Raw genomic sequence first — 25,329 nt, 5'->3', positions numbered from 1 at the left:
GACCCTTCGTACCTTGCAGGTAATGCAAAACTTTCTTTACTAATTTATAGTGTTCTATTCCTAGATTACTCTGATATCTGCCAAGCAACTCTATAACAAATGCTAAGTCAGGGCGAGTACACACTTGAGAATACTGTAAACTTTTGATAGCTGAACTATATGGAACCACGTTCATTTGATTGATCTCATATTGGTTCCTAGGACATTGAAATTCCATATATCTGTTGCCCTTGACTATGGGAGCAGGTGATGACTTACAATTTTGCATACTATATTTCTTTAGAACTTTTTCTAAGTATGCCTTTTGTGATAATCCTAAAACCCCATTTCTCTATCTCGGTGAATCTCTATTCCTAGGACAAACGAAGCTTCATCGTGATCCTTCATATCAAACTTTGAGGACAAGAACTTCTTTGTTTCTAGTAGTAGATTAACATCACTGCTAGCGAGTAAGATGTCATCCACATACAAGACTAGGAAAATGTATTTCTCATTCTTGAACTTTGCATAAACGCAATTGTCCTCTATATTTTCTTGAAACCCAAACTTTCTTATTGTTCTATCAAACTTTAAATACCACAGTCTTAAAGCTTGCTTTAATCTATAAATGGATTTCTTTAGGCGATATCCCATACGTTATTTTCCTTCCACAACAAAACCTTTCAGTTGTGCCATGTAAACGTTTTCCTCCAAATCCCATTTTAGGAATGCCGTCTTTACATCCATCTGATGTAATTCTAAGTCATAATGTGCTACAAGCGCCATGATGATTCTAAAAGAATTCTTACATGAGACTGGAGAAAATGTCTCATTGTAATCTATGCCTTCTCTTTGCGTGAAAACCTGTCGCCACAAGTCATGCTTTAAACCTTTCTATATTCCCTTTGGAGTCATGTTTAGTTTTGTAGACCCATTTACAGTCTACTGTCTTGGCTCCTTTAGGAATTATTTCTAATTTCCAAACTCTGTTGGTTTTCATTGATTTCATTTCATCTTCCATGGCTTCAAGCCACTTGGATGAGTGAGCGCTTCTCATGGCTTCTTCAAATGAGGTGGGATCACCCTTCATTTGAAATTCCTCACATTCATAAACTTCATAATCATCAGGAATGTCTGATCTCCGGACTCTTTGAGGCCTTCTAGGGGCCTTGTTAGATGACGCTTGTTCTATATGACGTTGTTGTTGCTCTTCCTCATGTATGACAACGGGTTCTATGGGATCCTAAAGGATAGGTTCCTCATGTTCATTCATTGTTGTCATAGGAGAACTAACAATAGGTGCTATTACTACAGTGTCTAGCACTGTTGGTACAACAACAACAGGTAGCGTAAAAAATGATTCCTAAACCATAGGAGTGGGCATGAATACCCGCTTCTCTTCAAAACTAATTTTTTGCACTACCATGCTCTCCCTAATCATATCATCCTCCAAGAAGACAGCATGTCTTATTTCTACAAACTTCGTTTGTCTATCAGGACAATACAAGCGATAACCTTTTGACTTTTCTAGATAGCCAATGAAATGGTAGTTGTTTGTCTTGGAGTCTAGCTTCCCTATGTTTGGGTTAAATACTTTTGCCTCAGCAGGACAACCCCACACACATAAATAATTTAGTGAGGGTTCCTTTTCTGTCCACAACTCATATGGTGTTTTGGGCACCGACTTACTTGGTACTCGATTAAGAGTATGAATGACGGTTTTTAACGCCTCCATCCATAAACTTATTAGTAAGGTAGAGTAACTTATCATGCTTCTCACCATATCCATTAAGGTACGGTTATGTCTTTTAGCTACTCCATTCTGCTGAGGCTCGCCCGGTGTAGAATACTAGGCTACTATGCCATTTTCTTGTAAGTACCTTGCAAAAGGTCCAGGACCATGGCCATATGGGGTGTGTCGACCATAGTACTCTCCCCTATGGTCGGACCTTACTACCTTAATCTTTAAGTTGTGCTGATTCTCTACTTCAGCCTTGAATATTTTAAATGTATCCAATGCTTCCGATCATTCTTTAATTGGATAAATATAGCAAAAACAAGAATAGTCATCTGTGAATGTTATAAATGAATCATAACCATTTACACTCTTCATAGTAAAAGGACCATAGTTGTCTGTGTGAACTATTTCTAAAATTCCTACGCTTTGTTTGACATCTTTCTTTATTTTCTTAACATACTTTCCTTTTATGCAATCTATGCATTGTTCTAAATCTAAAAATTCTAAGGGCGGAAGAATTGATTTCTTAATCAATCGCTCTATTCTCCCCCTCAAAATATGGCCTAAATGATAGTGCCATAATTTTGAAGATACATCATGTACTCTCTTTCGCTTATTTGTTGCATTCATAGATGAGGAAGAATTCTCATTCTTAGTACTTACATCATTCACATTCTTATAAAGTGATAATAAATAAAGCTTATCTTGTCGGAAGGCAAGACCAACACATTTATTATTATAAATAATTTGACATTTGCCATTACCAAAATGGTAATCATATCCATCGTCATCTAAACGTGACACACTTATTAAGTTTCTTCACAAAGAGGGTACAAAATAGAACATCTGAAAGCTTAAGTAGAAAACCATCAACTAATTCTAGAGAAAGATCTCCAATGGCTTCAACTTGAGCTTCAACTCCATTTGCTACTTTATTCTTCTTCCTCCTCTTTGCAGGATCCTCCTCATATGGAATCCCTATAATGAATTTACAACATGAACAGTTGCCCCTGAATCAATCCACCAAGTAGATTTTGCATAACTTAAATACAAGGATTCATCTATGAATGTAATGAAATCGTCACCTCTCTTTAGTAGGCTATTCAGGAAGTCTAGACAATCCCTTTGGTAGTGTTCATGCTTCTTGCACCATTTGCACTGATCCTTCTCAACTTGAGCATTGGAATTCTTTTGATGGTGCTTAGTCTGAGGGGCTTTCCCTTGAGGTTTGGCATTCTTATTGAAGTTCTTTTTCTTGTCCTTGACAAGGTTAGCAGAGTTACCCTATAAGGACTTCAACCTTTCCTCTTCTTGAACACACATTACGATGAGCTTTTCTATGTCCCACTTGTCGGGCTGCATGTTGTAGTTAACAACAAAGGTTTCATATTCCTTTGGCAAGGAAGCAAAAACCAAATGAATTAGGAACTCATCCTTGAGCCCCAAATCCATTAGGTTCAGCTTTGAAGCCGTGTTGCTCATCTTCAAAATGTGCTCTCTGATACCACCACCAGTATATTTTTTATTGAACAATTTCTTGAGCAACGTACTAGCATAAGCCTTAGAAGAGCCAGTGAACTGACTCTCCACCTTTTTAAGGTACTCAGTGGCGGTATCACAGTCTGGGATAGACCCCCTTATAGCATCTGAGATTGTGGACTTGGCCACCATCAAGCACTTGCGGTTCGAGATGTCCCACTTCTTGCGCTCGAGATCATACTTCATGCGCACTTCTGCACGATCTCGCTACCGAGCAGTGAAATCAGCATCAGATTCGTTTTCTTCCCTCACCGGGTCCCCTAGCTCAGTAGGACATGGGGAGGTGAGCGTTAAGTCATTCTCGGACAGCGCAAGTGCAAGCTCATACTTCTCTTGCCATACTCTGTAATTGCCCCCTTCTAGGGGTGGTATGTGCGAGATGAATGCCATTGGGTTGAGTCCTGAAAAACATTATCAGAGATAGTGAGAAAAAATATATATATCATTATAATTACATGCTTTAATTTAACGTTGGTCAAAATGAAAACATACAATATTCTTATACACTAATTCTACATCACTGTTGGGCAAAAATAGAATTAATGCATGGAAAGCTTATGATTAAACATCATAATATTGCTATTATCAACGTTGGTCAGAAAAATAACAATATTATAATTTACTGATTAAAATTTGACTACTCTTCTAATTAAATTCTCCAGTTGGTTCGAATTTAATTAGAAGATTATAAACTTTAATATTGCAGCAGAAACATAAATAAATAATAATTATCTACTTTTCAGAAGCATTTTATTGTTCATATCTACTTTCTGAAAAAAGGTAACACGTTGGTGTAATTTTACCAGAAATTTAAACTCTCAAAATTCATTCAAATCTACGTCTGAAAATAAATAATTTTCAAACTTCATTTGCGGTTCATTCTGACTCGGCCTGCAGCAGCAGTAAACGGCCTAGCAGCGCGCGCGGCCAGCACAGCGCCAGCGCAACCCAAACCCAATTCGCGTGCGCGTCCGCTCGCGGCGCCTCCCCCACGCCTAGGCCGCAACCTGGGCCTGGGCCGGGAAAGTTCTCGCCCGCTTGGGCCAATTCTGGCCCAATCAATCTGAGACGTCCACTTTGATCCAATAGTAGAGCGACGATGTTGCTGGATCAAAATCCCCCCCGACCGCGGCTGCCTCTGAAAACCCTAGACATTTCTTCTTTCCCTTCTCTCTCTCAGCGCAACGAGCAGCAGCGGCGACCGAGCGACATGGCGCTGTTGCTGGCCCCTTCGCCGGCGCGTGCGCTCCCCACGAGGGTGAGCGCGCCATCGTCAGCGGACTAGCGGCGGCGCCCTTGGCCGGAGCTCGCACAAGACCTACCCCGCTCGGCCTTCTTCTCGCGCGCCGGCGAGGCGGCAGCGCGGTGCACGGCGAGGTAGGTCTCTTCCCCCTTTCCCCTTCTTCTTTTCCGTCTGGATGTTTGTTCTTCTCGGATTAGTCCGATTTGGGGATTAGGGTGTGGGTAGGGTTAGGGTTTCGCTTTTCTCTTCTTCCTCGAGTCTAATTCGCGGGTTAGGGTTCGGCTTCGCGTGCCGAGACCCCTTTCTCTTCTCTGTTCTTCACCCGATTAGGGTTAGGGTTCGGTGACCCTCTTTTTAAATCCGAAAACCAAATCTCACCTCCTTCTAGTTGCTACTCGGTTTTCTCATCCGATAGGCTAGATCTAGACCCAGTGAGGCGTCTGATACCATTGTTAAAACTAAAACAAGATCTCTAGGCATAAATCTAGGATATCTACTTGTACTTTGAACAAATAACGAGTCCTAGGATATCTACTAGTACTGGATTAGAGATAGAATGATAGAGAGAGGGGTGAAGGAGTGCAAACCATCGGCTGCCTTGGAGGAAGATTGGCTCGCCATCGCAGTGCTTGGCGATAACCCAGTGGTAGTGCAGTAGCGGTGTCGTCTGGGGTCGGTGTAGAGGCCGCAGGGCAGCCCAACGTCGTAGCAGTCCTCCGGCGTGATGCAGAGGCAGTGGCGGCGCTTCCCGTTGCTGGCAGCGCCCCCTCTGTGATCGGTTAGGGTTTAGGACTGTAGGTGGGGTGCTAGGCGGCTCAGGGGAACCTCGTGACTCAAACGCCCCGGCCCCCACCTCTTATTTATGGTGCTGTGCGACGGAGGCCCACCAACCATATTAGGCTTGAGCGTCCCTGATCAGGGCGCGGATCCAAAGGCCCAATAGGCTATGGTGGAGATCAACTAACACAAGGGACATCAGTGGCGGATCTAGGATTTCATCGAAGGATATGCCACCCTAAAATTTTCATATATAATCTAGTAAAATCCATTTAGCAATTTAATGACAAATTGTAAAATTTGCACAGTAGTTCAGCATCATATATACTAAATAAAATGAAAGGTTTATTATATTGAAAGGTTAAGATAAAAATTTGTGCAAATTATAATAGATGTAGTTGAAACACCAAACTAATAATTTAAAATATACATAGAAGAAGCAAGATAAGTACGGCACAATGTAACAAAACACTTGTGATGATATAATCATAATTCATAGACGATGTAATCTCTTTATAATAAAGAAATAAATGAAGAACACAGACAGACGGAAAAAAAATACTGGTAATGATGACTCACTTGCGATTAAACAAACAATTAAACAGAAAAATACTAACTGGACGACATGGGCGAATCCTTGGTTCTGCAGTCTTGTTCGCATGAGGCATGGTCACATCCGCATGGGGAAATCAAGCATGATTTTAGAGATGAGAGATCAGGCATGATTTAGAGATGAGAGATCACATATGAGAAGGATTGCAAAAGAAAAAAGAAGATCGATACTATGCACGAGAAATAACAAGAGGATTATATTTCTACAAAGTGCAAACCTCTTGCCACAGCCACAACCATGGTCGGCGTCAGGCAGCCTGTGACCCATCGGCGAGACGGCAAGTCGATGTGGGGACGCGGAACGCCAGACGGTGTGGTCGATCTACATACGGACGGGGCGCCGGGAGCCCAGGACGGTGCGTTCTGCGTTGGTGCGGAGTCGTGGAGGACAGACGGCAAGATCGCAAATGGGATAGGATGATTGCGACTTCGATTTGATCGAGCGACGAGCAGTAGAATTGGAAAGTCGAAGGTCTGCCCATGTGATCCAGCCATCCATGGATGCGTTACTGCGCAAGGTAAGCCGGCGGCGAAGACTAGATAAGATTGTTTTTTACCCGTCTGTATACCGCTATACCCTATACGGTATACGTACGCTCGGCTAGACAGGGTATGCCGGGGCATACCCGGCATACCCTGTAGATCCGCCACTGAGGGACATTAGTCCATTCGAGGTCACTGCCTAGGTCAGAAGTTTGGACTACCGTTTGCGGGGGAGTGCATAATGTCTTTTATATTTCTGGAGCACAAGATTGATCTAGAGCCAATTAGAGTGGAGCAGGACTTGACAATTGAATGCTACCCAGTCTGCATGTTGGGCTCGTCAGAGATCGTCATAAGGAGAACTATCAAATACGTTAAGATTCTATGGACTAACTAGTCAAAGCAAGAAACAACTTGGGGGCTTATAGTGCAAATATACAAGAAGTATCCAGAACTCTTTACGACCGGATGGGTTACGTGAAGGGGTGGCTTTTGGCGGCGGTGGTCGGTCACCCCCTGAGTCGCCCCGAGAAGACGATGCGGGGGTCTCTGGTAGCGATCTTTCTATTGAAACCGGGTATAGAGAAATATAAATTTAATTTGTAAATGGATCGTATTGTTGTCTCACAACCTTTTTCTTTACATGAAAAAATGACTGATTGGATTCTAAAATTTTGAAATGCAAAAAGATGCCTTAGTTTGTTTAATAGCCTATTATGTCATTGAGATAATCAAATTTCACTGTATCACTTTGTCCTTCAATTTAGTACTTCTTTTGCCAAAGTTGTAAAAATTCTCATCATGATTTATCCCCGTATGATCATCTTATTACGTTGAAATTTTTTTGCCTCCGTGGCAGCGCACTGACACAGACCTAGTTTACACATAGGCATCTAACTATCCATTCACAGCAAACATGCATTTTTATTCCGCCTATGAACAGCAATCCACAGTCCATGTCTTCGTGATAGTGCGAGAATCCGGCAAATGTATGAGTGGATATTAGAGTGGATTGTTAAGTATCCAGCGGTTGAACATGGCAAAACACCTCTCCGGCTCATACTCCGGCGCCGTGTGCCCACCACCCTGCAATTCCAATGCAAATCCATTCCAGTTGGTGACAAGATACCTGATTAACATAAAGATGACATCAACAGACCAAATGTGAATGCTCGAGAAAGTACTTTGATTGTCGCGAACGTCATGTTGTTGGAGTAACTTATCGTGAACCTGCACAAAGTAAGAACAGAGATGCATGAATAATGAATCATCCGCGACGAACAGAGAGGAAAATAGAAGGTTTGGCAACAATCAGATATAACTATCTAAGAGGCTGAAGAGGGCAGGAGGAAGATTAAATACCCACCCGGCGGCTTGGCCACCGAGATGCCACGCCCTCCACTCGTCGACGATGGGGAAGTTGAGCGACCTGACCCAGGCCTGGGTGCCCAGGTGTGGCACCAGCAGGTCATGGTCGCCGCTGCAACCAACCATAAAGCATATGCCATTCAATTCAACATGCATGTCATCAGGAGACAGATTTATCAGAAAATTGCAGGGGTGCCTTACCTGTATACCAGGGCGCGGTAGCCTCTGGACGTCAGGTTCCGGTGGTACTTGATGGCACTCTTGAGGTCTTTCGTGTAAGGCAGATCTCCGTCGTGGCACCTCACCCACTCGTCCACTGTTCCCTGATCAGTTTAGTGATCGGTTTGCTTTAGCCTAGTTTGATTCTCATTAATTGCTGACAAAACCAACAATGTTACTCACCTTCTTGATCCCAAGAGCTTCTCGAGTGCGTTTATCATTTGCCCAGAAATACGACAGGTAGTAGCCGTAAGTCTGCAGCACACAATGACAGATATATAAGGTTACAGATAAATGAAAACAAGTCATTTTTATGTAGTACAGAACTGATCAGGTGCTTTATTTATGGATGATGTGGACTCACGATGCAACCAAATGGAGGACGAGCTGGCGGATGATTTAGCATCCCTCTTCCCATCTCCGCCCTCAGGATCCTCCTACCATCTGGGCCGCCCATTCTGCTGACGACATTTGGTGCAGGAGAAGCGTACACGCACCTGTCCAGTAAAATTTGGGCTTTGTCAACTTCGTTGATGAGCTGCACAAGGCAGTGTAACCATTAGTAAGTCAGGCATTAGGTCATGTGGAACGATAATCAACAAACGACAAGCGACAATTAACCATGTAAATTGAAGCATACATAACAGCGTATTTGCAGGTACTAGCTACCATACATTCAGAAGAAGCTTACACTGTTGAAAGTATCCAGAGCCTGAGCACACAGTGCGTTTGCAGGATTAGTGTAGTCCTCTCCTTGGCAATGCCCCAATATCGTCTAAATGCAAATAGTAGCAGAACAATAGCGTTAGAGAAAGAATATGCACTGCACAGTACAGTGACGTGCACTTAATTAAACTGCGCTAAAATTGTATACAGAATTGCAGATGGGAGTGGAAGAGCTAGATGATCTTAGTTAATACCTCATACAATTGATCTGATATAATACCAACTCCATGAGCATAGGGCACTTTCGAAGTAGAATCAATACTTTCGCCCGTGGCTGCGTTACCAACCAGATAGCCCTAAGAGGATATAGAACAACAAAAGAACATGTATATCATCAGGCTAAGTCACCGACTAGAAAAGTTAATTGCATGGTATTTTCTTTGGCTATAGACTAACTAATATCCCCTTCCATTTTGGAGAAAATTGTATGATGGGCATACCTTCAAATTAGGAAAGGGCCTCCTTCCAACCTCAATACCTGAAGAGGTCAAGCACAACTAGCTGATCAGTACATGAATCACCTCAAAGACCCACCACAATAGCCGTATATGATGGAGAATTGCCAAACTGAACTGGTTGTTACTTTTCTGTAGCAAACAGATCAATCAATACCTTCTGAAATCATCTGCCCAAGGAATGGTACAATTTTCCCAGCATAGGAGTCTCCACCAATGTAGAAAGGATTCGCTAGGTACTCGGGATGATCACTAAACCACTGGGAACCAATGAAATATACATTAATAAACATTAAAAGATTCCCAACTAACTTTATGCAAGTGATTGATTAAGGCCCTATTCGATTAATTCCATACCAACGGGATTGGAGTGGATCGAAGGGGATTTAACCCCTTTTAACCTCTTCAATCCTTTTTGATCCCTACCAAACTGAACAAAGCCTAAAGACTTGTTCAGTTAATCCACAATGCAAGGGAATTGGAGATCCCCAATCTCCTTGGATTGGGTCCTTCGATTCCCTTGAAATGAACATTAACCGAACAAATGGGAGGCGATTTATTCAGCACACACCTTGACAAGGAAGTCACGTAGCTGCAGTGTGGACGAGATGTCTCCGACATCATAGCCTTTAGGATCTCTGGAAAAGGAAAATCCAGCTCCAACCGGTGAATCGACAAAGAGGATATGTGACACCTACATGCAGAGTGAGTGATTTAACAATCAACTGCTGCTACTCAATTAGACTGAAACACTAGCAAGTACGTAGCAAGAGAAATATAGTACTTGATCCACCACCAAGCTACCCAGCTTAACCAGTTAAATACTTCTCCAGTTTTTGCTAATAGTTTTCATCAGTATCACCATTTGAGGAGTGTTTTCCATCTTTTATCACCAGACTAGTCAATGACATGTACACGTGGAATACCTAGTCCTATTTCACCACTAACACAGACATCTAATCTTGTATCCGAACCGATCCCATATTTTGATTTCACCGAGTCGGAATGCAACACGTATAGTATCAAATGATACAAATGTACTCGCAAAAAAAGATGATAGAAATGTAGATAGTCAGATGAGACCTGATCCATATAATATTGGTTGGGAATATTTCTTTGGTATTCAGTAAAAATAACAAGAAAAAGTGACAATTAGAATTAGCTATTTAGTCTAACAATTTGTCTTTAAAATGAAGTCAAACTTTTAAAACCACATTGAAATAATCTTTTTAAGAACTATTTGGATTTGAAATTGGCTTAAATTTTCATTCAACTCCTTTTAGTATTTTCCTTGAATCCAAAACTTTTAGATAAAAGTTGTGTTCATATGAAATTATATATTGTTTGTATCGAAAAAAAGAAAATATATATCGTTAAGATTTTTTATTTTTGTAATGTTTTAGTCAATTTAAATTTTATTGTTTATATATATTTTAATTCATTAAAATATATTGAAGTTAGAATTGTAAATTTGACCTTTTCCCCTTATTTTTATTTATTAGATTATTTTAATAAGAATTTTAAATAGAGTTGAAATCTAAAATTAATAATGCTTTTTAAAAAATATAAGTAACTTTTGGTATAACAAAGATGTAACTCTCTACTAAAATGGGCTAAAAACTGGTATGGGCCATGATAAAATTGGGCTAAAAAATAACTATCTTGATATGATATCTGACAAGCTACATATTATCTAATAAATTTTTTTAAAATTCAACAAATATGAAATATAATCTTTATTTAGTATGACATCTGACACTCTACGAGCTCGCCTCTATAATTCTAAGCGCGCTATTAGTACATGAATTATTTTTAAAGACGTACATTTTCTATTAACAAAGACTGACGGTTTACGCCCTGTTCGCTTGGCTTATAAGCCGTACTTTTTCAGCCAACGAACAGTATTTCTCTCTCACAACAAATCAACTAACAGTACTTTCAATCATGGCTTATCAGCCAAGCGAACAGGGTATTAATGGGCAGTTTACAAATGTTGTCAGCCTGTCCACCTAAGATGTTTGTCTTTGTCAATGGTTTCCAAGAAAAACCAAAGTGTCTTTCAACATTTAAATCCATGACATTCAATACATACAACACCTTCATACCACTGCACTACACAATCGTTTGTTATATGTTATTATTAACATTTTGTGATCTTGTGTTGAATATTTTAGTCCATAAACGATATCAAATGAAAAAATTAACTATGAAGTTTTATTTGTCGAGCTCTACAATGTTGATTATAGGGTGCGGCCATCAAGATAGTTTGAAAAATTCAAAAAAATGAATCTCACAGTTAGGGATGAAAACGGATCGGATACGGACGAATATCACCGATATTACATTTGTTTTCATATTTCTGTCCGGATTCGGATTCGAATACGGATAGTGTCAACTATGTCGGATAGGATACGATTGGATATCGACATCATAAATATGCGATTTGAGTATTCGGATACGGATACGGTATCGGATGTTGGATATCCGGACTCAGATACGGACAGATCTCAACCCCTCTAAACGGATTCGGTTTCGAATACGGTCAGAAAATATCCGTACCGTTTTCATCCCTACTCACAGTCTAAGAATTTTGTTACAAATATTAGAGACTTTAAATATTTTTGAATAAAAAAATTTGTCAACTGCAAAGTTGTAAATTGTGTTGAGAAGTATAACTTTGATACAGATTATATCAATGTCCAATGTCGTTTGAAATTTCTGAACTTTAAATTTTGAAATCTTATAACTTAAAATGAGTATTTAGGAATACGGATGACTTTAAATTAAAAACTTGTTGAGAAGTACAACTTTTATGTAGACCGTGTTAATTGAAGTTTCAAAATCTGAGCTTAAAACAAAATTTTGATGCTCTAAATAACTTCAAATAAAAAAATATAAACTACAAAGTTGTATACCGCTTTGATGTCCACAATTCTAGTATAAAGTTTGCCTTCATTTGAATTCATATAAAAAAAGTCATAAATGTTTTATACAACTATTCCTAGAGACGGACCCTTATTACTAGAGGCAGGCCCTAAGGATGCCCTCCTCGGTTAATCGATTTAGAATACCCTCATTCATTAATCGATTAACAGAGACATACGTCCTAGGATGTCCGTTTCTGTTATAGGAGCATTAATTATCTAAGAATGCCCACCCCTAAAAATGATTAACAGAGGTTATAGGAGCATTAATTATCTAAGAATGCCCACCCCTAAAAATGATTAATAGAGGTTAATCAGGTGCCTATCTCCTAAAGTTCTTTCTGTATGAACTTAACAAATTTTAGATTAAACATCTTGACCCCTAATGATTTCAATCAAGTACAAAGTTTTAGACCTTATCAAGCACTACGACAATGATATACGACATGTCTCCATCCATGCTCATTTGAAAAAAAACAAATGTTTCAATTTCAAAATCTTAATAAAACATAAAATGTATATTTGGATCTAAAATAACTTTATATGGAAAGGTCTTTAATTAACCTATTCCTAGGCTAAAAAAACATTTATAGAGGCGGACTGTGACTGCCCCAGTAAATTATTCGAACAGGGTAAATAAAAGATTAAGGCCCTATTTAGGTCCCTTGGACTAATAACTAGTTGACTAAACTTTAACCCTTAAGGATCCAAACAGAAGGACTAATAGGTAGGCTAAAGTTTAACCAAAACCTCAACTAGTTGTTAGTTCACTAATCCATAGAATCTAACTATCAGGGCTAACAACTGGTTCTAGTCTATAGAACCCAACAATTACTTCAGTATCCAAACAGGTATGCACTAACAACTAGTTAGCTAATTTTTAGCTAGCTATTTTCTAGCACTGACAACGAGTCCAAACGGGGCCTAAGAAATAGAGCACATGCATTACGTATATCGGCCCGCTTATTGATGTCAGAATATCGGTCCAACCTTAATATTTTACAGCATTACTTCCTTCACTCTATTTCCACGGTCTCCAAGGTATAGTTTCAAACATCACCTTACATACCTTGTACATACAAAAATTATGAAAACATTTTGCGATGATAACCTAGTCACACAAAATTGTTTACCCAATCATTTCGTTGGACATGAAAAGTTAAAAGGTTGGACAGCGATGGATCACCAGAAAAATAACCGAGGCGTAGAATATATACTAGTAATGGATAGAAAAAAGAAAAGAAAAGGATAAGGTGACATATCATCATTGGTTGGAGTTATGCAGCTCATTCGCAGCCTGCTCGGGAGGCCGTATCGTATCGTGGATTATTTACTGCTGGCTGATTTGGTGTGAGAGAGAAACACTGTTCCTAGCTGAAAATTTACGATCGTTTACGAGCAAGCGAACAGGCTGTCGGTTGTTGGTTTCAACCAGCCTAAACTAGCCAGCCAACAATGTTTTTTTCTCACAATAAACCAGCACCAACCAGCTCAGAAATCAACCAGCGAACAGACCGATGAGCTTATATGTACGTCAACATCACACGTGGTAAAAGAAAACTGTTCTTTACAAACGTTATTACTATAATAGTTTCTCTTATATAATACTATAAATAACTGTACTGTGTGTCAAATCAAACAAAAGAAAAAAAGTTGCGTATCGTATTGGTACTTTTTTTTTATTGAAGGATCTGGAGCGGCATAAGACCCTACAGTATTGTTTATTGAAAAAAACAAAATGGGATCGTGTTGGTACTCGGTAGAAGAAGTGAAGAAGGCAAGAGAGATTTACCTTTGACCACGAGTTTTGGTTGAATCGCAGGCGCGGCAGGGTGCCGTCGTAGGGCTCTAGGACGAATCTGATGGGACCTGCAATGCGAGGCGAGCGCATCCAGCATCTTCTTGCTCAGTTTAGACAGTGCAAATCAAAGTCGGTCGCTGCAACTGCATGCATCTTCTTACCAATCTCGTAGGCGAGGCCGCTGAAGACGGAGCAGCGGTCGCCGCCGGTGAGCCAGAAGAGGAAAGGGGCGTCGCTGGCGGCGCCGGACTCGGACTGGACGAAGTAGTAGAAGAGCTCCACGCTGGCGTCCTCGTCCACCTCCACGTACCTTTAAATTCAGTTTCCAGTTTCAGAGCAACAGCAATTAATAAATCCTTATGTGCCCTGAGCTAGTAGTACACCAGGACGACGACGACGACGACGACGACGACGACCGGTAGAAAGAACTAAAAAGGTTGGCACGCCACGCAGACGCAGGCACGCACCCTGTTTCGAGGTGGAAGGGGAGGTCCCCGTCGAAGCCAGGCAAGCTGGTGACCACACGCCCGGCGGAGGAGCTGGAGGCGAAGGCGACCACCAGGAAGGAGAGGAGGAGGAAGAGACAGCGGGAGCGGAGGCCGTGCCCGAGCGAGCGGAGGCATCCAGGCTGCAGGAGGTGGCGTGGCCGTGGCCATGCCGCCGCCGTCATCTCGTAGACGTACTTGCAGCTCAGTTACACAGTTGCCGTCGCACGGTCGCAGTTGTATCCTTGTAGGTGGGTGGAACAACGATGGCTGGATGGAGAAAGAAATCAAGCAGCCATCTGTTCGGGGACGCCACCAACCGACACGACGCAGCAGGCGGCCAGCCATACTGTACTACTCATATTATTTTATAAGGAAGCTGTACTACTCTATATTTACTCCAGCTGTCTCAGAATGTTTATCGCCACTATTTATGTACCAATACTTTAGACTTGATTTATAAAAAATACTTATAACACTTTTATTTTTAAATAAATTTATTAAAAAACTAAATTCAAATATCTATCAATGATACGAATTATATATTATAAATATTAATATTTTTAAATATATATTTAATTAAAGTTGTAAAACGATCGATATTTAGGGACCGGAGTATGTTTTATATATAATAGATATAATATATTATCTGTTTCTCCTATATTATATTTTTATTACACAGTAATTTAGAGCACTCCCAGTATGCTGAACAAGCGTTCGTTTGCTTGAGCTCCTGCTCCAGCTGTGCTGGTAGCTCTGACACCGAAACCAGAGGATCCACACCAAACACCCCAAGAGCAAGTGCAATGATATAGTCTGCTGCCGGCGAAATAAACTCCAGCCTGGCTTTCATTAAATGCAGCAGCGGCAGCCAGTAGCACGTTGCACCCAATGCGGAGCCTGCGCAGCAGCAGAGCAGCCAGTAAAAACGTAGCACACGCGTATCCACCCGCTTCGAGCCGGCGTTTTGCGAGACGCCCGCTCCGCACTCTCTCTCCTGTCCTCTCTCTGCCAGCAGGGATTCAGCCGGCTTGCAGCCAGCCATAATACTTGCTCTAAGCGGAGGAGTCGGAACCGTTAGGCGTATGGAGGAGAGCCACAGGTGTATGAAGGTCCTTTCCGCTTGGGCTCCGACGGAGCAATAATGCAGGGAGGGTCCATCTAAACACGTCCTAACTGATGCTCGAAGAGAGGACAATGTAGTTAAGCTATGTTCGGCTGCTATTATAAGTCGGTTTATCAGTCATGGTACAATATTTTTCTCTACCAATAAATTAACCGTATAAATTAGCATAAGTGGCTTATAGACCAGCCGAACAGAGCCTTAAGTATCCATTTTCGACACCACAAACGGATGCTTCATCTCTCTAAGGTCATGTTTGGTACGGTTTCCGTACGGGTTTTGTCTTTGACTCCAACTGTGACAGCGGAGCCGGTAGAGCCGCACTATACATTGGGTCATTTGGGAGAGCTTCAGCTTCTCGAAGAGAATCACTCCCAATCAGCAAAATGCTCAAAATGCTACCTGATTTAGGTGGTGATTAGAGAGAATCACTTCTCCATTTACACTAATAGCCAGGAGCTAAAAAAACCTGATTCACTCTGCTCCTTGTTATATTCTCGTGAGGATCATGTAGAATCCATCATCATCAGCTCTCCACCCTACTCCGTCCTACTAGGAATCTAATGTAATCATTCTATAGAATTAAGAAACAGAGCTGAAGAATCAAGGAGTAAAGCTCTCCCTAATAGAACCTAAATGATCAGAGCTTACATCCTGAACAGAGGAGCCTCACATACAACGGTTCTGGAGCCATCTCTGTGTTGTAATTTTTACAAAAATACGCCTGGAAGATGCGCGAGACAGCGAGGTCGTCACCTCACGAGGCGACGGCGCGGGCTCGTGCTCCCATGCCCTGCGTCAATGTAGCGATGGCTTGGACAAATCCCGTGCGACTGTACAGCAACACGCCGTTTCCATGGGAGAAGAAGGGACGCCGGCACGGGAGAAGAAGATGTGCGCTGGCACCAGGAGCAGAACGCAGCGACCGAAGGTAGCAAGGGAGCGGAGGACCAACCGTTGCCCCTTGACTTACGAGTACGACACGAACTCCCTCACACGAACTCCCTCCGCCACCATCGTCCGCTTTGAACTCATCGCTCGTACCGTTTCAACGAAATAATAATATTTTTTTCTCATAACAAATCAGCATGAGCATCAGTATAAGCCATTTTTCCAGCCAGACGAACAGGACGGACGGCCCTGTTCGCTTGTCTTATAAACCGTACTTTTTCCATGAAGAAATATTATTTTTCTCTCATAATAAATCAGCCAATAGTTCTTTTCAGTTTATCTTTTCAGCGGAGCGAAAGAAAGCATGCATGAGGATAGAGATGAATGGATGGATATGCACGCACACGATGACCACCAGGAACCGGAAGGGATGAGGAATCTTTTCACCTATTTTCCCCTCTATTTTTAACATTTCTTTAGTGTTACATGGAGGGAGCAGAGGCCTTGCAATTATCTATTATGCTCATAGTTACGAAGAAATATTGTAGTTATGAGCAATATTTCTAGTATGCGTTAACCCTTTTTATCAATAATTCAGAAGCTACAAAATAATATACAAAGATATTCTTCATACTTGATCATGATTGCGTACATGAATTAAATAGTTTACGGACAGCCAAATTGATAAACCATCCTACAAATGCCTGCGCGCGAGTTTCTAAGAACTTAGGGACAGCACGTTGTGTATGGGTTGTACATGCCTAAGCTCTTTTTATTTTTAACTGTCTAAGCGTAGGGTTAAAATTTAGAGGTGTCATATTGGGTGTCAAATCGATGTATCACATGTAAGTGTTTATACAATAATAATAAAATAAATTACAGAAGTTATCGGTACTCTACGAGACGAATTTATTAAGCCTAATTAATCTGTCATTAGCACATGTTTACCGTAGCTTTAATGTAGTACCATATTGTCAAATCATGGACTAATTAGGCTTAGAAAATTCGTCTTGCAAATTAGTCACCGTCTATACAATTAGTTATTTTTAGTCTATATTTAATACTCTATGTATGTGTCCAACATTTGATAAAATATAGACTAAATTTTAGAGGAGGAACCAAACAAGACAACGGTATGGATACGAACCTGCTGTCAGGTGCTATCGATTCGCCCGCGGAGCTGACGACAGAGAAGTCCCAAACTCCCTCTAAAATCTAGCATTGGGAAATCTAGATGCATTGGTAGAGAACAGAGCTTTACTCCCAGTGGGAAACCCCCTCTAGTCTCGGTTCCCCACCCGGAAGCAAGTATCCGGGACTAAAGGGGGTCCTTTAATCCCGGGTCAGGAACCGGGACTAAAGGAGGACCTTTAGTCCCGGTGGGTAACACCAACCGGGACTAAAGGTGCCTCATGACATGCCACGATGGCCGGCACCTTTAGTCCCGGTTGGTAATACGAACCGGGACTAAAGATTTTTTTTCTTTTTTCTTTTCTTTTCATTTTTTTGTTTTCTTTTCAAAACTAGGTTTTCGAAGTCGTATTGTACGCTGCTAATTATACATTTATACGCGCGTATAGTATGTTTCGGTTCAAGCACAATGAACGCATCATATATATATTTACATGCATGCATGCATGCATATGTGTATTTTACATTATATTATTTCATGTGCATATATTACAAAAAAATTGCATTACAGTTGTTGTGATATAACAAGTTTTCTCTCATCCTCTAGCTTGACTTCCATGGTAGTGTTGGGTCGAAGTAGAACTCGCCTTTGGAATCGATGACCTGCTTATTAAAAAATTCAGCTATAAACTCTTGAATTGCTTTGATTTGGTTTTGCCGTATGACCTTTTCCTCCAACCATCGAGTCTACAGGTTTGAATTAAAGGAAAATAAATTAATATATGTACATATATATATATAAAGACATAGTAACACAATCAATAATAATAATTAAATAAATATATAGTATATTTCTAACGTACTTTTAGTCTCTCTGTAGGAGTTCTTTGGGAGACCACCTTGATAAACTTGCAAACATAGTAACCACAGTAGTTGTTCCCCTATTCCTGCCTCAGACACCACTTTACGAGAAAAAGATTTGTCATCCAATCTGGTGATCCGGTGAAAGCTATATGTTTAATTAATAAAGATGATGCGATTTAGGGGACTTACTTTCAAAGGGATTACATTCAGTGGCACTTTGCATTTTCCCATGTGTTGCTTCTCAATAAAGGTTTTCCAAATACTGCCCAATAAAAAATTTGCCACGTCATCATATATAGTTAATCATCATGTTTATGTGTATATATAGTTGCTAGAGATACCGAAATTACCTCTGGATAATATCTATCATATCTTGGTAGTCTTGTTGTGGTTTTCTCATCGAGTCATAGATTATCAAGTGACTTTTCACCAGATCGATGTCCATCAATATCCAGTGATTGCTGCATGTGTTTATAGGATATAACGCATAATACTCATTAATTAACTAGAATCAACATATGAGCCATTAAGGATGATCGACATTATTAACACTCACTTGAAGTTGTAGAGAAAGAGTATATCCTTCTTGTGGCGTTGGTTCACTAAGAAGTTCATGAGGTTACTCTCTGACTCAGACTTCTAATTAGTCTTTGGAGTAACTGGGTCTTTGAATACTATATGGGGATCAACAAAATCAATTTTATTACAGCCTTCCTTTCTAAGCTCTGTCATTGTAAATCTGCATATATATAGTACTTGTTAGGATAATTTATATGCATATACACACATATGATGAGTTTAATAATAGATCGAAAGAATTATTACTTATAGGCAATAGCAGCTAATGATAACTTTGTACAGAGAGGTCAGGTGGCATAGTTGATGAAATTCTGCAAAGTCAATATACATAACATCATCGCCACGGAACCAATGTTCGTCTCTAATTCTGACACCAACGCAGAAGTCTCCACCGGTAGACGCCTGCATGTACCACTTGTTTAGCAGGTACATTTGCGTCCCCAGATCAGATAAGGCTTGAGGGTTGTATAGACTCTGGCCTAGTACAAATTTTTTCTTCCAAATATCAACCTCCGCCGCACTCTCAATGTTTCCATCACCAAACATCTGGTAAAGGTCAAGACCAGTCTCATCAATAAATTCATCAAGGTGATCCAAATCGACATCTGGAGGTATGTTTGCCTGATGCATTAATCCTAAAGTACGGTGATTGACAGACTACTGCGACGATATCGGGACATTTGAATAAATAACCATCCGTACTAGTTGAACTTGCTTACGTGATCATCTCGGCGAGCATTTCTCCACTGGACGGCACCATACTTGCCACGGAAGAGCTCCGATTCTACGAGGAAGGGAACACGGTCTTCCACGACCGTTGCCGCTCTCCCTCGTAGAATCAAAGCTCCTCCTTGACGTCCATTACCGCTCGGCAGAGAACATGATTGCCGAGCTGAACATGGTCCGCAAGTTCAACTAGTACGGATTTTATATAATTTGCTAACTATTTTCTAAGTTTTTTATTTCATAAAAAGTTAAAATAAAAAGTACGGTGATTGACAGACTACTACGATGATATCGGGACATATGAATAAATAACCATCCGTACTAGTTGAACTTGCTTACGTGATCATCTCGACGAGCATTTCTCCACCGGACGGCACCATACTTGCCATGGAAGAGCTCCGATTCTACGAGGAAGGGAACACGGTCTTCCACGACCGTTGCCGCTCTCCCTCGTAGAATCAAAGCTCCTCCTTGACATCCGTTACCCGCTCGGCAGAGAACATGATCGTCGAGATGAACACGGTCCGCAAGTTCAACTAGCTACTTTAACCTTCTTTCATGTAAATATGCAAGTTTGAAGTGATTTTGAGCTCAAATTGCTTACAAATGAAAAAAAAAACCACAATAAAGAACTATATATATATATATAGTGAACAAAATGAGATAAGACAATGGTGAAAACTGAGAGTATGAGATTGGTAACCTTTACAACTGAAGAATCGACGGAGAAATCAAAGAAATCGACGGAGGAATCGAAGAATGGATGGAGGAACAATGGAGGGAGGGAGGAAGCAAGAACACTACTGCAGTAAACTTCAAAATATGCTGAGCTCGGGCTCGGGGAGGAAGGAGACGGCCGGGATATAAAGGGGGGTCCTTTAGTCCCGGTTGGTGGCTCCAACCGGGACTAAAGATAACTTTCCAACCCCGGGCAAAGCCACGGCCCGGGAGTAGACCTTTACTCCTGGTTGGAGCCACCAATCGGAAGTAAAAGTATACCTTTAGTCTCGGTTGGTGGCTCCAACCGGGACTAAAGGTCCCTGCCACCTCTGTCTGGCGCAGTAGCCGTTGGGCAGGGACCTTTAGTTCCGGTTGGAGCCACCAACCAGGACTAAAGGTATCTCTAGTCCCGGTCGTAAAAAATTCCGGGACTAGAGCCTATTTTAGCCGATGATCAAATGTCTGTTCTCTACCAGTGATGCATCGATGCTCACCATTCCAATCGAACAAAATAAAATTTCTTTTGCCTTCCAATATCGTGCGAAAAGAACAAAGAGGAAATGGTTAAATGATTATTGGCTTAGATTGGATTTTTCATTTTTTTTATGGGCATCGTCTTGATACGTTGCCACCCAGAACAAAGTTGAAAAGGACATTTGATACACTGCGGGTGCTCTTATATATACGTCTACACGTTCCCTGTAGCGTTGCCTGTCGTGTGTGTCGTGATTTGCAGCCGGCCAGCGGCTGGATTTTTTTTAATATAGTTTTGTGTATGGATATTAAAAACATATATGAATTCTTCCAAAAATAATAAGATACCCAACGACTTCTAAAATCATTTTTAGCAAACGACTTAAGATAAAATCGTGCACCAGTAAAACGATTTTCTTTGATAAAAGTCGTTCTGAATGAATAAAGCGTTCTTCGCAGGTAAAAGAAATTCTAAGCACTCATAGCTATTTTTGAGTGTTTTTTAGTCGATTCAAAACCAAGGACGAGGACCTCTGAAGATTTTAAAATCTTTCTGATAGACGTTAAAAATCAAGCACAATAAATTTCTTTATATCTTACATTAAAGCATTTGTTGCTTTAACAGTTTTGAAATCAATGCCGTAAAAAAAAAACAGTTTTGACATAAAGATAACATTTTGCACCCGTGTATTACTTAAAGTTGTTTTTTTCAGAGGAATGGTTTTTGGAACTTGTTCCACTAGTAGAAATTCAAGTCCTCCACTTAAGATGAGTCTTCATATTTTTTGGATTTATTTTAGAATTTAACATATTCTTTTCATGATAGATAACGTTCCTATCGACAGTAAGACATCTGTATTGACAAGCTTAGTCTTTACGAGTGTTTGAAGAGATAGGATATATGTACATATATTCATTATATGGTGAGTACGCTTGTAGTATGTTTGTACTGTAACTCGTAAGAAACATATATGATAATATGGTATTATTTTTGGATTCTGCAACTTTCGTTATGCACATGCATCAAAAGAACATGTATAATGACAATGTTAAAAGGGACGTACAATTTGTTGCATAGTGCTTGAGCAGATGATAATGAGCTAGCTATTTTTGTTTGATTTAATTAGACGAACGCTAGTGCAATAAAAGATAAATTTCGTATGAGAAATTAACAAAATATTGACTTAACTCAAATCAATAGCTACTGTGTGCATTTCTTATGGTGGAAGACGAGCTTCATGTCAGGTCATGACATGAGTACAGTGATGTTGGCTAAAGTTTTGTAGCTCCAAACTTAAAATGTGAACGAAGAAAGTGAAGAATGAAGGAGAGAAGAACGGACGGACAAAGGAAAAAGTGGGAGCTAAGAGAAAACATAACCGCATTTTAATATTAAAATATAGTTTTGTAAGAACAACTCTAAGAAATTAGTTAAAATTAGATTCTAAGAGCATCTCCAGGAGTCTTTCTAAATATCACTCTCTAAATCATCATTTAGAGAGTCATTTGCATAAAAATCGCTTTCTATATCTTTTCATTTTTCAACAGTTCTTCTATATCTCGTGCACACTCTAGAGAGTCATTCTCGTATTCTATTTTTTTGGGCACACCCAGTGCCAGAGGCTTCCACATGAGTGGGGTCTGGGGAAAAAAAAAACCGAGGTAAGCCTTCCCTCCGCAAAATCTGCGGAGAGGCTGCTCCGAACCCGCGACCTGGTGACTCTGTGAGACAGCTCTCACCATTGCACCAGGCCTGTCCTTCTCGTCTTCTATTTGTTTTGCTAGCGAGAAATCCAGAATAGAAGATGGTTAGATAACCATTCAGAGAAGCTGTTGGAGGATAAATTTTCACCAAAATCTCTATTCATACTCCCTCCGTTCTAAATTATAAGTCGCTTTAATTTTTTTGTACATCCATTTTGCTATGTATCTAGATATAATAATATGTCTACATATATAGCAAAATGAATGAACCAAAAAAAGTCAAAGTGACTTATAATTTGGAACATAGGAGAAAAGATATGGAGAGTCTCTCAGAGATGCTCCAATATGTTTGATTTAGACTTTGTAAAATTTCTATTTTCTATATATATATATATATATATATATATATATATATATATATATATATATATATATATAACTACTATCCTGTAGCTGGCTACAGAATAACTTATTCTGTAGCCACTTTGAGTTATGATAATTACTATGTTAATTTACGAGATTATAGTAACTCCTTACTAAGTGGTTTAATATAATGTTATGGTAAATATCCCCATGTGTTATAGTAACCCAACTATCGTAAATATGTATTGACATTATGGTAAATTAGTATATAAAATTATAGTAAATGGAGGTGGCTACAGAATAACTTATTTTGTAGCCGGCTACTGAATAGCCTCTCCCTATATATATATATATATATATATACACACACACACACACAACATGCCACGTTATCCAAGCACCACGCGGCCCGGGGGGGGGGGGGGGGGGCACTTCCAAACTTTTGCCAATGCTAGGTGGGCCGTGCGCTGCACTTAAGGCTGGATAACGAGCTGGCTCGACTTGGCTCGTTAAAAACTCGAGCTGGCTCGTTAAGCTCGCGGGCCAGTATAAAAAATACACAAAATATAATATTTGCATTTATCTAAAGTTTAATAATAATAATATAAAAGAAATGCATCTAGATCAGTTACCAGTCAATTTATAGGGTCTAGACTAGTTATCAGTCAATTGTAAAGTGCAAGACATGAAGTAATATAAAAGCTAATATGAGTTTTGATACTTTTTTTCCTAAAAGCTTGGCTCGTTTAGCTCGCGAGCGGCTCACGAGCTAGCTCGAGTTGACTCATTATAGCTAACGAGCTAAAATCATGACTCGGCTCGGCTCATTATCATAACGAGCCGAGTCGAGACAGCCACGAGTCGAACGAGCTAACGAGCTTCAAGTTTTTCGTCCAGCCTTAGCTGCACTACAGGGGCTCGACTACTGGAGATTTCCTGGACGAGCCATGAATTCCAGACACCGGAGACTGGCGTGAGAAGCCAGCCGTAGGCATCGAAACTTTCTAGCGGGAAAAGGCTCGTCAATCCCGTGAAATCGGGGCAGGCCGCACGCTAGCTTTGTTTAGCGAGCAGAAGAATAGACGAGGATAGCTCATTGGGTACAACAGCATCTCCCAGAGTTCTCTAAATATTACTTCTAAAAAATCCTTGTTTGTCAACTCTTAAAAAAAATTTAGGAGAAAAAAAATTATCTTCTAAAAAATCCTTGTTTGTCAACTCTTAAAAAAAATTTAGGAGAAAAAAAATTATCTCCAATAGTTCATAATATTTGACTTTAAAAAATCAAATGAAGGTCCCATTTAACTCTTTTTTTCTGCAGTCATTTTTTTTCCACTCACCATACAAAACCAACCATCATGTACAGCAACAGCTAGCCATGTCTTTTGGAGATCACACGCTGTCGCTGGTACGGTAGAATATGTTGAACTTGCTAGTAGCTTTTGCTTGCCGGCCCGAGCACTTCATTGGCTACCTAGCATAGCAAGCATATATAGCTAGCGAGCTGCTACACATTGTGTGGCTGCGCGCGCGCACTTGTCCAATCTCGGTGTCGGTAGAGAGCCCTAGCTAGCAGCTAGCGCTGTTGCTGTTGGCCACCATGTCGTCGAAGCAGGAGAAAGAGGAAGAGGTGGAGCTGCCGTGCATGAATGGCGACGTGGGGACAGACGACGACAACCGCGGAGTCGAAGGAGGAGGAGGAAACGGAGGCACGGAACGACCTGCTGAGGAGAACATGGAGACGGAGAAGCCACGTGAACGGAGGCGATCGTAGACGGCATCCTCATCGCCGCTGTACTCATCGCTGCTGTCGAAGTCGTCGCGGCGGAACGGCGCGCCGCCAGTGCTGAAGAGGCGGCGGGCAGCGACGACGCACGCTGGGGCTGGGCAGAGCGCTGCGGCGGCGGGCGTGGCCCCGGAGGCGGAGGCGGACGGCGCGACGAGGAGGAGCTTCTTGAGGAGGCTGGCCACGGCCAGCGGGGCCCTCTTGCAGGCGACGGCGAAAGCCATGGGATGATGTCTCTCTCTCTCGCCCTCCCTCACCGAGGTGGTGATGCCTAGATGCCTTGACAGCGAGGGGAGTGGGGTTGGGTACCGGGGTGGTGGCACGCGCGGGAGGTGCATGGCGTCTCTACGCGTGGCTTGGTCCGCGTAAAGTTACGCGGAAGGGGGAGGAATTTCTCAAGTCCTAAAAGATTAGGAGTAAATATTAGGAGTCGTTGGAGAGGGTTTTTCCTTTATCTTTCTAAAAAACAAGGATTATGAGGATGTTTAGAGAACTCTTGGAGATGCTCTAAGTAGACTTATTAAAATTAGAAATAGCATTCTAAAAGCAACTCTAGGCGTTTTCTATAATAACTTGCTGAACCAATAAGTTTAGTGAGTTATCAAAATAAGTAGCAACC

The 25,329-nt window shown here is 40.9% G+C and overlaps 1 protein-coding gene across 1 annotated transcript; it reads right to left on the bottom strand.

Moving 5' to 3' along the window:
* Nucleotides 1-7,109: 7,109 nt before the first annotated feature.
* LOC136551372 (serine carboxypeptidase-like 7) lies at nucleotides 7,110-14,664 on the bottom strand. Its single transcript, XM_066542937.1, has 14 exons — nucleotides 14,332-14,664; nucleotides 14,026-14,174; nucleotides 13,856-13,932; nucleotides 9,711-9,833; nucleotides 9,297-9,399; nucleotides 9,125-9,162; nucleotides 8,879-8,980; nucleotides 8,650-8,733; nucleotides 8,323-8,496; nucleotides 8,142-8,213; nucleotides 7,941-8,062; nucleotides 7,738-7,851; nucleotides 7,556-7,601; nucleotides 7,110-7,457 (listed from the first exon to the last, which is right to left on the bottom strand). Exons 1-14 carry the CDS (start codon nucleotides 14,532-14,534, stop codon nucleotides 7,374-7,376), a joined length of 1,491 nt encoding a protein of 496 aa, XP_066399034.1. The 5' UTR covers nucleotides 14,535-14,664; the 3' UTR covers nucleotides 7,110-7,373.
* Nucleotides 14,665-25,329: the final 10,665 nt, after the last annotated feature.

Source organism: Miscanthus floridulus, chromosome 4 (genome assembly GCF_019320115.1).
Source record: "Miscanthus floridulus cultivar M001 chromosome 4, ASM1932011v1, whole genome shotgun sequence".
In the NCBI taxonomy this organism is placed as follows: Eukaryota; Viridiplantae; Streptophyta; class Magnoliopsida; order Poales; family Poaceae; genus Miscanthus; species Miscanthus floridulus.
The sequence above is the reverse complement of the archived record's forward strand: the minus strand, read 5'-3'. Positions and strand labels throughout refer to the sequence as shown.